Source organism: Falco naumanni, chromosome 10, assembly GCF_017639655.2.
Source record: "Falco naumanni isolate bFalNau1 chromosome 10, bFalNau1.pat, whole genome shotgun sequence".
Classification (NCBI taxonomy): domain Eukaryota; kingdom Metazoa; phylum Chordata; class Aves; order Falconiformes; family Falconidae; genus Falco; species Falco naumanni.
The window spans coordinates 35,622,239-35,635,766 of NC_054063.1; the positions used below are offsets into that span (position 1 = coordinate 35,622,239).

The window sequence follows — 13,528 nt, forward strand, 5'->3', positions numbered from 1 at the left end:
CTATGCTGCACCCAGCACAGCTTTGGGCACCTTAAAAAACTTTTTGTCCCCCTCTGAAATCGCCCCCCAGGGTCCCCAGCACCCCCAGACCAACACCACCAGCTCACAGCAACATCCCACAGCCTCCGAGCAAAACCTTTCCTTCCCCTGGCAGAAAACCCTGAGGCACAGCCCTGGTAGCACCCGCAGATTGTCTGCTTCTCCAAGCAAAACCAGGATACCGATCTTGGCTCCCACTGGTTATGATCTGCAACGTTTATTTGACCCTGAAAAAAAAGGCATTTTCATGCAGAATTTTTTGGTTCATAAAAGAAGTTATTTCCCAGCAGCCACCTGACAACCCTCCCCCCTGAACAGAGAAATAAAGTGACCCAGGAGTTAGCAAAATAAAACGAACCATCCAACTCCGACAAAGAAAAGTGGTTCCTATCATTCGACACAGTATGGAAAAATTTGGCAAATAGAGCTGATCTGCAGTTCCCATCCCTCAATCACTACGGAGCTGGCTTCGGTCTCCAGCCCTCGGGTTGTCCATCCAGGGGACAGACACACGTCCTTGTCTGCAGGACGTGGGGACTCTCTGGGGGGTCCAAGCCAGGCAGGCAAGAGCTGCCACATCAGCATTTTTAACTGGGCAATATAAATATAAAACATCAATACAAACGGGTTCTTTGTACAGAAAATATCATCTCACAAGGCACTGGGGTGACGACTGCGTGGCCGCTCGCAGCGGGCTCCGACCGGGGTTCCTCCAGCCACTGCCGAGCATCGGGTTGGAGGAAGGAGGGGATGGGACCAGAGAAGTCCCAGTGCCGCCATCTGAGAGGGATTTCACCCCACCGCTGCCCCTCGACGCCCCGGGAGCGGTTTTTCACAGCCGGATGATGCTTTTCCTTGGCGGGGGTGGTGTGACCCCACGGGGGCTCCGGTCTCCTTGGGATGGCTGGGCTGGGTTTGGCCTGGAGGGAGGTGCAGAGATCGGCCGGGGGCTGGGGCTGCTCTGCCCGGCGCCCCACTCCCTCTTCATGCCAGCAGCCCCAGCCGGGTCACCTTGGCTGACAGGAAGGAGTGGATGATGAAGACGATGGTTTTGGGGCAGGAGTGAAGGTCTAATTGCTGCAAGAAAGGAACAGAGGGATGTTTGCAATGGGAAGGGCTGTCCCTGGAGCAGCCGGCTTTCTGCTTGCAGCCGGGAGGGCAGGGACCACCCAGAGCCCCCCAAACCTCACCACGGCCCTACCAGGGCCCCAGGAAGGGCTGTGCACCACATGGGCTGTGAGCGGCCAGGAGAGGGTGGCTAGACCATGCCTCACCCCCACGTGCCAAGCAGGATGGGTGCTGTGCACAGGGCGGGTGCTCTGCTCTCCCCCTCCCCCCGGGGCCGGTGGGAGCATGGGTGGGGGGTGGCCAGGGTAAAGCCAACTCACAATCTCTCCCTCCGGGCCACCAAAGTCCAGGTAGAGCATCTTGGTGCCGTCATCAGAGGACATCTGCAGCTTCTCAAAGGGCTGCTGGAGCAGGATGGTCTTGCTGAGCCCGGGCTCGGTGGTGGAGATGGTGAAGCCCTTGTCGATGTGGATGGACAGGGTGCAATCCTGCCCCTTCCACGTGCAGGCTGAGGACAGGGAGAGGGGTGAGACGGCGGCCGCCCGCCCCGCCGCCCGGGACCCCCGGCCCCCCCCTCACCTGCCGAAACCTCCTGGACCAGCTCGGCGGCACCGTGGGTGCCGTCCACCAGCAGGCGGGTCCACAGCGCCAGGTCGCGGGGGCTCTCCAGGCTGAAGAGGTGGGTCTGCACGCCCAGCCGCGTGCCGGTGCGCAGCGCGAACGACAGCTCTGCCTCGTACAGCGCCGAGCCCTTGGCCGGCCCCGAGTGCACCAGCCTGCGGCACCGCCGCGCCTCAGCACCGGGCCTCAGCACCACTCTGCACCCCACACCTCAGCACCCTGCTCCACGCCCCGCACCGCGCCTCAGCTCCTCGCACCACAGCGCCGCTCCGCACTGCGCCTCAGCACCCCGCACAGCACCCAGCTCCGCACCGCTCTGCACCCCGTTCCGCACCGCACCGCGCTCCGCATCGCTCCGCTCCCCGCTCCGCATCCGGGTCGGCCGGCAGGGGGCGCTGCAGCCCCGCGGATGCCCCCGCCCCGCCAGCAGCTCCCGACGCCCCCCCCGGGGCTCCAGTCCCCGGCCCCTGCCACCACCCCGGGGCTCTGCCCTGACCCCCTGCCCCTGCCACCACCCTCGGATGCTGCCACCACCCGGGGATGTGCCCTGACCCCCTGGACACAGTCACCATCCCTGGGGTCTGCGCTGACCCCCAGCCCCTGCCACCACCCCGTCCCCAGCGCAGGACAGGAGGGCCCTGGGCTGGTGGCCTCTACCTGGTGGCGATGAGCGGGTAGCTGTGCGCGGGCTTGCCCAGGGCATCCCGGCTCTGCGGCAGGCTGCCGTACAGCAACAGCTCCTTCTCCGTGAGGACAGCCAAGAGGTTCCTGGTGCCGGTGCTGGGGAGCTGCAAAAGGGATGGGGTCAGGCCCACCGGCAACGCGGCGGTGGCAGTGGGGTGGCAGGGGGCCGGGGGTACCTGCTCGGTCAGCCAGCCCACGTGCTTGACCTCCCGTCCAGCCACCGCGCCGGCACCTGCCAGCTGGGCTCGCAGCTCCTCCTTCACCCGCGGCAGCAGCGCGCCCACATTTGCCTGGATGGCACTGAGCCACGACTGCGCCGTGGCCTCGTCCTTCGCCCGCAGGAAGAGGGCAACTCGCCCGTCCGCCGAGCACACCTCCAGGTACCTGCAGGGACATGGCCCCGATGGGTCCCCGCCAGCCCTCAGCACACTAGGGCACCACGGTGGCACTGCCACCCCCCGGCACCATGCCCTGACCTGTGCTCCGGGTCGGTGGGGAGGCACTTGCGGGACACGTAGCACATCTTCAGAGGCACGGTCTTGCCCTCCCGGGGCTCCCGAGGGGGTAGGAGGGGGGATGACCGCTTCTGCAGAGTGGTGGGCGAGGGGTCCCAGCTGACCGTTGCACCCGCAGAGGAGTTCTTGAAGTAGGGTGAGATCTCCTTCATGTACTTCACTGGATGAGAGACAGCACCCAGTTGAGGGCATGGCACGGGCCAGCGTGGCCTCATCCTGCCCACCAGCACCCATCTACCCCACTGAAACCCCTTGCACCCTCCCTGCATCGGAGCTGGTGCCACCTCATTTACCTCCCCAGAGATGCCACCCAAGGGTGACACAGGTCCTCTGTCCTGCACCCCTGCAGGTGCAGTGAAGGGATGGCACTGGTGGACGAGGTCATACCTGGGGACCCTCCCAGTGCCCCTGCCCCACCATCCCAGCCCAGGGAGACCCCTCTAGGAGGGATACAAATAGCCTTTTCCCCCTCTTTTTCCTTTAACCTAGATGAGTTCACAGATCCAAGCCTGATCCAGGTCCCTGGGGCAGCACATGGAGGCAAGGGGCGGGGAGCGGGCAGGAGTCCCAGGCCAAAATTACACAGTCCAAACTGTGCTGGTACAGCCAGTCCCACCACAAACTGGGAGCAACAGCTCTCAAATACCACGGCTTGGCCCCAGGAAAAGCCTTGAACCACGTGCCTGCAGCTCGCATAGTCCTGCCCCGCTGAGTTACAAACCAGGGACAAGAAATCAGCTCTCAGTCCGCAGCGAGTCTGGCTCCAGAGCCAGAGCCCTCAGAGCCACGCTGGGATGGCAGCTGGCTCCTGAGGTTTAGGGGAAGGGGGAGATGGGTGAACTGATGCAGCCCCAGAGCTACACCCTGAAAATTAGGTCAGCAGCACCGGCCCAAAAGTTTTGGCTGAGCAGGGGGGGATGCCAGGTACGGTCCTGCCCTGGGACCAGCGTGGGACCAGCTGGTGGCTCCAGGGAAGGGCTTCCCTTTGGTGGCCCTTGGGGAAAAGACCATGGGACAGACACACACGCCTGCTGCCACGTCCCCAGCCGTCACCGCTGGTTTCACTCCAGGTCCCAGTCAGCAGCGTGGGTGGCAGGAGGGGGGACACGAGCCTGGCTTTGCAGCCGACTCTTGTAGGTTGCTGGTTGGTGGATCAGTTCCATCACTGCAGCAAAGCCACAGCAGCCTGGTTTTGTGCCAGAAAAAAAACCTTTTCCCACCAGGAAAGAGCCTGCGAGCAGAGCCTACCACCCCCACCCTTCACCTGCCCACCACCATCCCCCCTCCCCTTTGCCCCTATCCCACCGAGCTCCCCAAAACCTCCAAGTCCTGAAATCCCAGCAGGAGCCGCAGGAGGCATGGAGGGGAGCAGGGCCCCGCGGGACGCCCCGCTCTGCCCAGCCTCAGCGGGACGCAGCTATAAATGGCTGCGATGCCACTGCAGCACGTGGGTTGGGTTACCCCGCGGTGGCCCCGGGGCCAAGGAGGCAGCGTGGGGCCACCAGCCTCGTGCCCTGCGCCTCCTGTTATAAATAGCCACCGCATTCCCGCAGGCATTTGAGCCGCGTTGGATTTTACCCCGAGTCATTAATCTTGGCAGCGGGGACCTGCCATTATCCCAGTGCCTGGGAACTAATTGGAGTTCAGAAAGATACCATTCAGCCGCTGAAACCCGAGCAGCATCCCAGTGCCAGCCCACGGCTCCCTGGGCATGCAGAGGACGTCACCGGCATTAGCTGTGCGATGCTGGGGTCACGTCCCGACGGAGCCACGGAGGAGAGGAGCAGTGCCCAGCCCAGGACGGGGCACAGAGATTTAGGCAACAGCCAGCATCTCTGGCACATGGCTTTAAGAGGATTTAAGGCTGGCCACCAAGCACCGACAGGTTCCTGCAGGACAGGGGGGTCCCAAGCCAGCACAGGGAGCTGGGATGTGTTGGAGGCTGCAGTGCTCCCCCAGGGGCTGTGCACTGGAGCTGGGCCACCATCCCATGGGAGCTGCTGTCTCCTCCGGTGACCCCAGCATGGGCTTTAGAGTGGGTTGACTTACGCTTCTGCCGGTCCCTTCACTGCAGCGGAATCGCCTGGTATTGAATGGACTCATTAATTTAGTCTATCTCATTAAAGCAAACAACCCAGACCATATTATGTATGATCTCTGCTACTAGTAACTGGAATTCTTGATATTATTTTTTTCCTAATTAATATCTTGCAGTGCTAGGGCTCCTAGCCTGGCTGCCCTCTCCTTTTTAGCCAGCACCCTCCAAAAATCACTTGGCAGAACTCTGCCTCACTGCTGCTGACTTAAAGTCACCTTCAGCAGGCAAACAGCCCTCGGGGTGGCTGCTGGGCTAATCCACGTGGCCCCCGAAGTCACACAGGCTCCCTGCTCCCCGGGGGGAGACAGCCAGAGCAGATGCTTACGGACACCAATGCCTGGATGGTCCCTCTGCAGAGCAGTTACAGCACAGGGACCCCCAGGCCCACAGCATCACTGGGGCACTGCGTGTGCCCCGAACCCTGCAGCAAGCTGCATCGGGGACACGTTTAAAACTAAAGGCCCTAGGTCTGCCCTGCTCTTCTCTCTGTGCTGTAGTAGGGGGTTTTCTCCCCAGAACTCCATAAAGGGGCAAAACCATCAAAATTCCTTGGGTTTACTTCTTGGGTAACAGATCCTCACCCTCCACCGGCCCATCCCTCCTAAGGATGGAGAACAAGCCCAAACCAAACACTCCTGTGCCCTCAATCCCAGATCACCATGACCTTCCCCACACACATGCCCACGGCTCAGCACTGCTAAAGCGAAGCTCCTGGCCCCCGAGAGCTTCACTGAGGAGCCACAAACCTTCCTGCAGCCAGGAAAACAACCCCAGCTGCACAGACCTTCAGCAGCAGGCTCAAGAGTACCCGCTCAGTGCCTGGGCCACCAGCTCGGTGCTGGCAGGCTCAGCTGCAGCGCGGGGATCACGGCACGCATTCAGTGCAGAGAGGTTTGAGATCGCGTTGCTGACGGGTCCCTGCTGCTTCCCTGCCAAGAGCCTTCCAGAAGCATCATGGTTGGGCTCAATTATCTTAAGGGTCTTTTCCAACCTCGATGATTCTATGATCTACACAGCACGGCAAGTCAAAAAGGCCCGACTGTGCTGGTGGCCATCACATCAGGAAGGCTTCCAGAGAGGTCCTGGAGATCCAGTGCTGGCCCTAAGGAGCTGCTAAACCCATCTCCAGCTGGTCCCTCTGTGCCTCAGGACTAACAGTGCAAAAGTAACATGTTAAATGGGGGGGGGTCAGCACACACACATTCCAGAGACACACCCTGAAATAACCCATAAACTTCAAGCTGATGCTGTGATGTGCTTCCAAATGCTTAACGCAGGGGTGGCTGCCACAGCCACCCTGTCCAGCATCCCACCCAGGGACCATCCCCTGGCCCCAGCTCAAAGCACAAACAAGGAGCAGCTGCCTCAGCTCGAGCCCTTCCACCCCAGGGAGGAAGGCACCATGGGATGCTGCAGGGTGGAAATGCCACCGCTGTCCCTCCAGCCCCAGGACCCTGTCCCAGCACTCAGTGCCACGTGCCATGCCCCAGCTCTTTGCTAAATATTCTCCTGTGCTGCACAGCCAGCTGCACCCATGGGCCAAGTGATCCTATGGGAGATCATAGGAAACTCTCTATGTTTCCATGGGAGGAGAAACATCCCCAGGAAACCCCTTAGGGAAAGCAAAACTTCAGGGCAGCAAGGTGTGGAGAAAGTAGGAGGATGTGGACCCTCCCCACCTCTCTGCATCAGCCCCAGGTCAGGTCCAAAGCCTCTGTTTCTGCTTGGGTTCCTTACCACATCTAAACCACGAGAGCACACATGGCACTGCCGAGCTGCTCAGACCCCGAGGGCTGTCACATCTGCCAGAAGACATTCACTTTAGTGTCCCACAAAGGGCTGGGGACCACCTCAGCACTTTCTCTCCTGATGCCCTTCTGAGCCCAGAAGGGCAGCAGCAACAGGAAGCCGCACAAATCCTGTCTGCCACCACCCGCCTCTGCTCGAAACCCCCTTCCACTCTGCACTGTGTGTTATTTACTCCAGGATCACCTCAATTTTACAGGCATCTCACACCATGTACATCTCCACCCTCTGCAGCTGCCCAGGTTTCCCACAATTAGAGCAATCAGCCTGCCCGAGCCGGGCATCCCCAGCACCAGCTCTCCCAGCACCCCTTAGCTTTTCTGAATTCCAGCTTCCAAGCTACTACTTGGCTGAGTGAGTCCTGGAGAGCTGCGACAGCCCCAGGAGCTGCCCTGCAGCCAACAAGCCCTGGGCTGCTGTGGAAGCGAGATGCCCACAGCTGCCCCAGCTCCCTCCCACTGCTCCCAGTTCTCTCCCTGTGCCAACACAGCACAGGAGCCTCACCAGGAAAACCACTCCTGGCCCAAAGCCCTTCCCAGGGCAGCTGGAAGGATGTCTATCAACCTCTCTTCTGCTGTGGAGGGTCTCTAGATAGCAAGCAAAAAACAACCACACAAAACCCAAGGGAAAAATAAGGTAAAGGAGAGCAACTCTCCCTAAAATAACAATGTAATATAAATACAGTCAAACTCCTCCTGCAAATATCAAGAGAATAGTTTGGCACATCCCAAAAAAATCTTGGCAGGACACGGCAAGAGGTATCTGTGTGTCCTCAGGCCCGGCCAGCAACGACACTGAGGAGCCAGGAGCTAAGCTGAGCAGCTCGGGGTGAGATCTGGCACATGGAGCCACTGCTGACAGTCAAGTTAAAATGCATCACCTCCCAGCCCTGCCGCTCTGGAAAGTCTCACCCCAGCTCACTGCCCCGTGAGGAGGTACAAGCTCTCCCAGTTTTGCCACTCGCTGCAACACCACTTGTGAACTACCCTAAAAACTCCTAAAACCAGGAATGAACGCAGCCAGGAGTGAGGCAGCAACAGACGCCACCTGTGCCAAACTACTCGGTTTCGGTACTTACAGCAACTGTAAGGGAACTTGGAGTCACACCTGGCAGCATGTGGGGACCAGAAAGTGCCCAAGTGATGTTAAGGTGCTTTTCCCCAAGCTCTGGAGCGAGCCCAAGCAGGAGAAGGGAGCAGGGACACACACACCCTGTTAACACTCTTCAGGTGTCCTAAGGCCACCCCCTGCCCCTCAGCCCCCCCACCCCTCCTCAGGGCAGGGCGTTTGGCTGGCCAGCTCTTGGAGAGCCATCGGGGTGGCAGATCTAAGGCAGGGGACACCATGTCCCAAGGCAGGGCCACCACCTCTGCAGGGCGGTGACAGCCTGACCGGGACCGCACCGCTGTGCCAGCTCCACCATCTTCCATGAGCAGGGCTGTACCGTGCTGGCAAACCCAGAAAGGGCTGGAGATGGAGATGCACCACGTTTAGACACAATGCCCGTGATCGAACAAGCAGTACAGACCCCTGCCCTGCACCAGCTCTTGCCTGCAGCAACCCCAAGTAACACAGCACTGCAGGAGTCCAGTGGCATCAGCTACAAACTATGCCCAAAGCCTCCACAGCATCATGGGGGGAGCCAGCCCAGCCCCACTCTCCTCCCAAGGGTCCCTGCTGGGAGTTTTAATTAATTAAGAAGCCCAGTAGGTCATACCCGCGCTCAGCAAGCTACAGAAAAGGTCCTGCCTGCAATTGCCTCCTGGAAAGGAAACCTGGCAGCACCCAGCTCCCCAGGGGGATGGAGGAGGAGGAGGACATGGTCTAGGGTGAGGGATTGTTCTCTACAGAAAGGGCAGCTCATCTCACCTCCCACGGGACCTCTAGCAAAAAGGAAACCCACACCAAAGTAAAGGATGAAAAGAAAATAACAAAAGAGGGTGGTCCAAGAACAGCAGTTACAGGGAGGAATTCTGCAGACTCCCAGAGAAAGAGGCTCTTGTATTTCTCTTTGGTAAAAAAAAAAAAAAAAAAAAAAAACCAACAACCAAAAACCACCCCCCCCACCAACAACCATCTCTGCTCCCAGCAGCTGTGCAGAGCAGCACATTCCTCCAGCTGAACCGTGGTCCCAGGAGAGGAGGAACCCACAGCAGAAAGGGCTGAGCGAAGCTAAAAATGAAAATCTGGAGCTGAGACAATCTGGGGAAGGCACAGAGCCACGGCGGTCACTGGCAGCAGAAGACACAGAACTCTTCTCTGTCCAGGCAGAGCCCAGAGCACTGCCCCAAAATAAAACATCCCTTTGGAGCCCTACAACTGCATCGGGAAGGGTCTCTGGTGCCAAGACCCTCTTGGTTAGCCAGGGTGACCTGGGGGGCTGGTTGGCAGTGAGGGGAGGGGGAAGGGTCCCAAGGGACAAAACCTGGGTGCTCGCCCCTGCCTGGCCAAGCTGGCAGAGGGTGGACAAGCACAGACAGATGTGATGCGAAGGGTAACAGCAAAAGAATGGGGTCTCTCCCTCAGAGCTCCCACAGTCCCAACCCATCAGCCCTCACCCACTCCCCAAGCGGGGTCTGGGGGGCTCCTGCAGTGTGCCAGCCCCCGCAGGGCTGGGAGACACCAGGGAGCGGCCACCCAGTACCAAGAGGGAGCCCATTCCCAGGGGACCAGCTGGGATGTCCCCTGGGGTGGCGAACGCTGCATCCCTGGGATGTTTGTAGCCTCGGCTGCCAGACTGGGAAGGAGGGGGGGCTGCAGTTGGGGTTCAGCTGCTGGGGATCCCCTGAGGATGCAGCTCCTGCTGCTGCACTCTGAGCTGGCCCCGCCTGCACCCGGCAGCCTGCTCCTCCTGCACACCTAAAATCCATCCCTGCAAAACAAAAGGTGCTCAGCAAGCAGCAGGGTGCCCGTGTACCCCCACTACCCCGCTGGTGTAAGCCTGCAGACCTGCACCAGCCAAGGATGTGCATTTAAATGAAAATCACAGGAAAAGCAGAAAGTTTTCTGTTACCCCAGGAACTGCAGACCTCAGGGTGACGCTGTACAACAGAAGAGTCGCAAACCTCATAACCTGTCCCACATCTCCCATTGCTGCCGGCTTGTGGTCCCGCAGCTGGGAGACAGAGCTGCAGGGCATTGAGTGGTCTCTCCCTCTCTGGGGAGGGATGGGGAGATCCAAGCAGTTACCTCCAGCTCTCTGGATCAGCAGATAAACCAGACTGTACATGTTGGTTTCCATTTGAAAGACTATGTAAAGGCATATGCGGCTGATGTGGCATCCCTGTGTTCCCAGTATATCCCAGGAAAAGCAGGGATCAGCCTCCTGGAAGGAGGACCCTCCCCTCCCCTCGCAGCCTCATCTCCTACCTTCCAAGACCACCTCCTTGCCCGTCTTCTTCAAGGCCTGCACCGCCTCATCATGCGTTGCCTCGGAAAGGTCAGTCCCGTTGACAGAGAGGATGGCATCCCCCACGTACAGCGCCTCAGTCTGATCCGCTGCCAGCCCCTTAAATATCTTGGAGATCAAGATGGGCATTTTATTCTCTCGGCCACCTTGAAACAGAAGAGAAACGAAGTGGTTGTGGCTGCTGAAACACACAGAGGAGCAGGTGGGGAGAGGGCTGCTCGGGTACCAGCCGCCCCCGTCAGGGCTGAACCCTTCTCCCAGCGCTCGGCCGTGCCCTGCCGGGACAGCCCGTGGCCTCGTCTCCTCAAATGCCCAGGGCACGCCTGTAAACAACCAGCCAAAATACCACGAGGCCTCACAGCAAACGAAGATGAATGCTCCAAACCCACTCCGAACGGTCACAGATTTCCTCACAGACCGAACATGTAACCTGGCCATCTCCCCATCAATTTTGGCAGGAAAGCGTGTCTTTATCTGCATTATTAATCACATGTGGTGAGCAACTATCCCTGCTCCAAGGACTTCATGATCTAAACAGATAAGACAGCTGAATGTTTTTGGAGCGGCAGAAGAGCCAAGGAGAAGCGAACCAACCTGGCTGTTCGCTCTCTCCACACAGTAGCCCCATTTACCGTCGGTTCCCCACTCCCCAGTCTAAAACAACGCTATTCAAACCTCCGGGCAGCCTGAGGAGATCAATTTGCACATTAACTTTTGAACCCGCCGGGAGATCCAAGCAGCACCGCTGCCTCCGTGCCAGGGAGCAGGGGTGCAGCAGCTACTGCCAAGCCCCAGCCCGGGCAGGGGCAGCTGGGGACCGGCAGCCCCCGATGTGCCCTGCGCCCCAGGACAGCCTGTCCTGAGGAGCCTCCAAGAGACAATCCCTCACCCCGGAGGTGGTGAGCCCAGCCTGCTGCCACCGCCACCCCCAGGGCTGCTCCCAGCCAGTGCCACAGGCATTTCCTCGCTCAGACGCCTGCCAAGCCCCTCGGAGGGCTCCGGTTATCAGCTGTCAGAGGCCCCGGCGGGGGCTGCTCCGAGCTGCTGAGCCCGTGTCCCTGCAGCAGTGGCTCCCCGTCCCTGCAGCAGTGGCTCCTCGCCTGGGCTGCCGGCACCGAGAGCCCCTGCCAGGGCCAGGAGCCTCCGCCAGCTCGGCTCCTGCACAGCCCCCCGCTGCCCGGCCAGCCAGGGGACGGCCAGCCCAGCAGCTACACCCTCGCCACGTCCCCAGGCAGGACACCCTACCCGCACCCCGGGTTGTGGTGAAGTGTCCCTGGGTGAAACGCAGCTGGGCTGCATTTTAACGGGGCAGCGATGCCCTCCCGCAGCAGCAGCGGTGGCACCGGCAGGGCTGCGCGGCCGCCCAGGGCAGCTTCTGCCTCCCAGCTTGGATGGCGACTACTTGGCTTCTACATACGTCACTGCAAAAATAAAGTTTTAACTGAATCAAGTGAGGTTTTCTCCTTTCCTGGGAGAGCCACAGAGCTAGCAATAACTTGGCAGCCAAGGGGTTATTACGAAGGGGGCTTTATGCTTCACAAAGAGAAGGGCTGGCAGGCTCGGGCACCCCACAGACACAGCCAGTGGCACTGTTTCAACCCACTCCCAGCACCCGGACAGCCACAACACAAAACCCTCCGCTTCCAGCGGGAGACAGAGGCTGCGGCCGCGTCCCCTCCAAGTTGGGAGGAGAAGCCACGTCAGGAGGCGAGAGCCACCCTGCGCTGCCTGCCGAGCCCGCTGCCTGCCCTGCCTGCACATGGAGCTACGGACCCTCCTTGCCCATGCACCGCGACGGCCCTTTGCTGCCTGTTCGCTGCTGCTTTCATCTTCCTTTCGTGGAGTTTCTAACACACCCGGAGCGGCATGAAAAGCCAAGGCAGGCAGAAACGCCACCCGTGCCCCATGAAGTTTCCAGCCTGAAGTTCAGGCGAGTCCCGGCATGAGGCAGCTCCGGAGGGGAAGCAGGGACCGTAACGCGGAGGCTTCCCACTGCTCAGCTCAGAGCGGACACCTCTAAGGCTGAGCAGTTTGGTGGTTTGGTTCAACATCCCAGCTCTCCGCACCTGGACATCTCCGAGGGCTTCACGGTTGCTTCCTTCATTTTGCCGATAGTTTAAAAGGGGCATTTCCCAGCACAGGGGCATGGAGGGGACAGGGACACGCTGGCAGAGCCCTCCCTTCGCCTGCAAGAGAGCAGCTCTTGCATACCCTGTGTGTCCCACCTGCCTCCTAAGGCAGCACCCTACCCTCGCGTGCAGGGGGGGGCAGTGGGGTGCCCCCCCAGCTCCCCGATGCCGGGGACACCCGCTGCAGCCGGGGCATGGGGGGCAGGGGCTGCCAGTCACTGTGGCACCCCAAAGTGCCGCTCCTTCCGTGGGCTGGGGATGTTTCGGGTCCCATCACTGCCACGTGTCCCCTGCCTCGTCCCGCGCAAGGGCCGGCTTCGGGCAGCGCCACGGGCTGTGAAGACCCCCGACCCCAGCCCCGGCCCCAGCTCCGCTCCCCCCCGGGGTTTTCTCCCAGGCGGTGGCAGCGAACTGCTGAAATGGCGGCAGCAACAGGTCCCGGTGCCCGGTACCTCCCGCCCGCCCCGGGACACCCCCCCGGCCCGGCCTCACCTTTGATGCTGATGCCGAGCCCCCCCACGTCCTGCTTGACGACGCGCACCGTGCGCCTGATGTTGGCGAGCGCCTCGGGCACGGCGGAGCCCGGCTCGCCGCCGTTCAGCTGCGCCGGCGGGGCCTCGCCGGGGCCGGGGCTGTCGGCCGGGCTCACCCCCAGCGCGTCCTCGGCCAGGCTGAGCAGGACGCGCAGCCACTGCCCGCCGGGGCCGCGCAGCTCCAGCAGCCCGGTGCGCGGGGCGCGCCTGCCCGCCGCCATCTTCCGCGCCTGCCGCGCCGCCCCCGCCGCTCCCACCGCCCCCGCTCCGCACCGCTCCGCGCCCCGCGCGCTGCCCGCGCACCGCCCCGCGCACCGCCCCGCGCGCCGCCCGCGCACCGCCCCGCCGGGACGGAGTCCGACGGGTGCTCCCCGCTCCCGCCCGGGGTGGGGCACCGGGGGGGACACGGCTCCCCGCTCTGGCCCAGAACGGCCACAGGGAGTGACCCAGGATCCCAGTCTCCGTTGCTTGTCCTGGGTCTGGCCCTGGATGTGCTGGGGGTCCCCATGCCATGCTGTGTCACGGGGGGAGTGGCAGGGGCCGGGCAGGGGGCAGCTGGCTCAGCCCTTCACGTGCCCCCCAAGAGCCACAGCCCCCCCGCAGCCGCAGCTCCTGCCCACCCACCG

The 13,528-nt window shown here is 61.3% G+C and overlaps 1 protein-coding gene across 1 annotated transcript; it reads right to left on the bottom strand.

Annotated features, from left to right (window-relative positions):
- Positions 1 to 237: 237 nt before the first annotated feature.
- SNTA1 (syntrophin alpha 1) lies at positions 238 to 13,181 on the bottom strand. Its single transcript, XM_040609234.1, has 8 exons — positions 12,862 to 13,181; positions 10,201 to 10,386; positions 2,889 to 3,087; positions 2,589 to 2,796; positions 2,386 to 2,516; positions 1,687 to 1,883; positions 1,428 to 1,615; positions 238 to 1,116 (listed from the first exon to the last, which is right to left on the bottom strand). Exons 1-8 carry the CDS (start codon positions 13,121 to 13,123, stop codon positions 1,024 to 1,026), a joined length of 1,464 nt encoding a protein of 487 aa, XP_040465168.1. The 5' UTR covers positions 13,124 to 13,181; the 3' UTR covers positions 238 to 1,023.
- Between the last annotated feature and the right edge of the window lie 347 nt (positions 13,182 to 13,528).

What these genes read in the sequence shown, in the direction of transcription:
- SNTA1 (XM_040609234.1), bottom strand. Translation starts at nt 13,123, where the DNA reads ATGGCGGCGGGCAGGCGCGCCCCGCGCACCGGGCTGCTGGAGCTGCGC. An exon ending in CCCACCGACCCGGAGCACAG is followed by an intron (nt 2,797 to 2,888) that starts GTCAGGGCATGG and finishes ATGTCCCTGCAG; the next exon opens with GTACCTGGAGGTGTGCTCGG. An exon ending in TACCCGCTCATCGCCACCAG is followed by an intron (nt 1,884 to 2,385) that starts GTAGAGGCCACC and finishes GCGGTGCCGCAG; the next exon opens with GCTGGTGCACTCGGGGCCGG.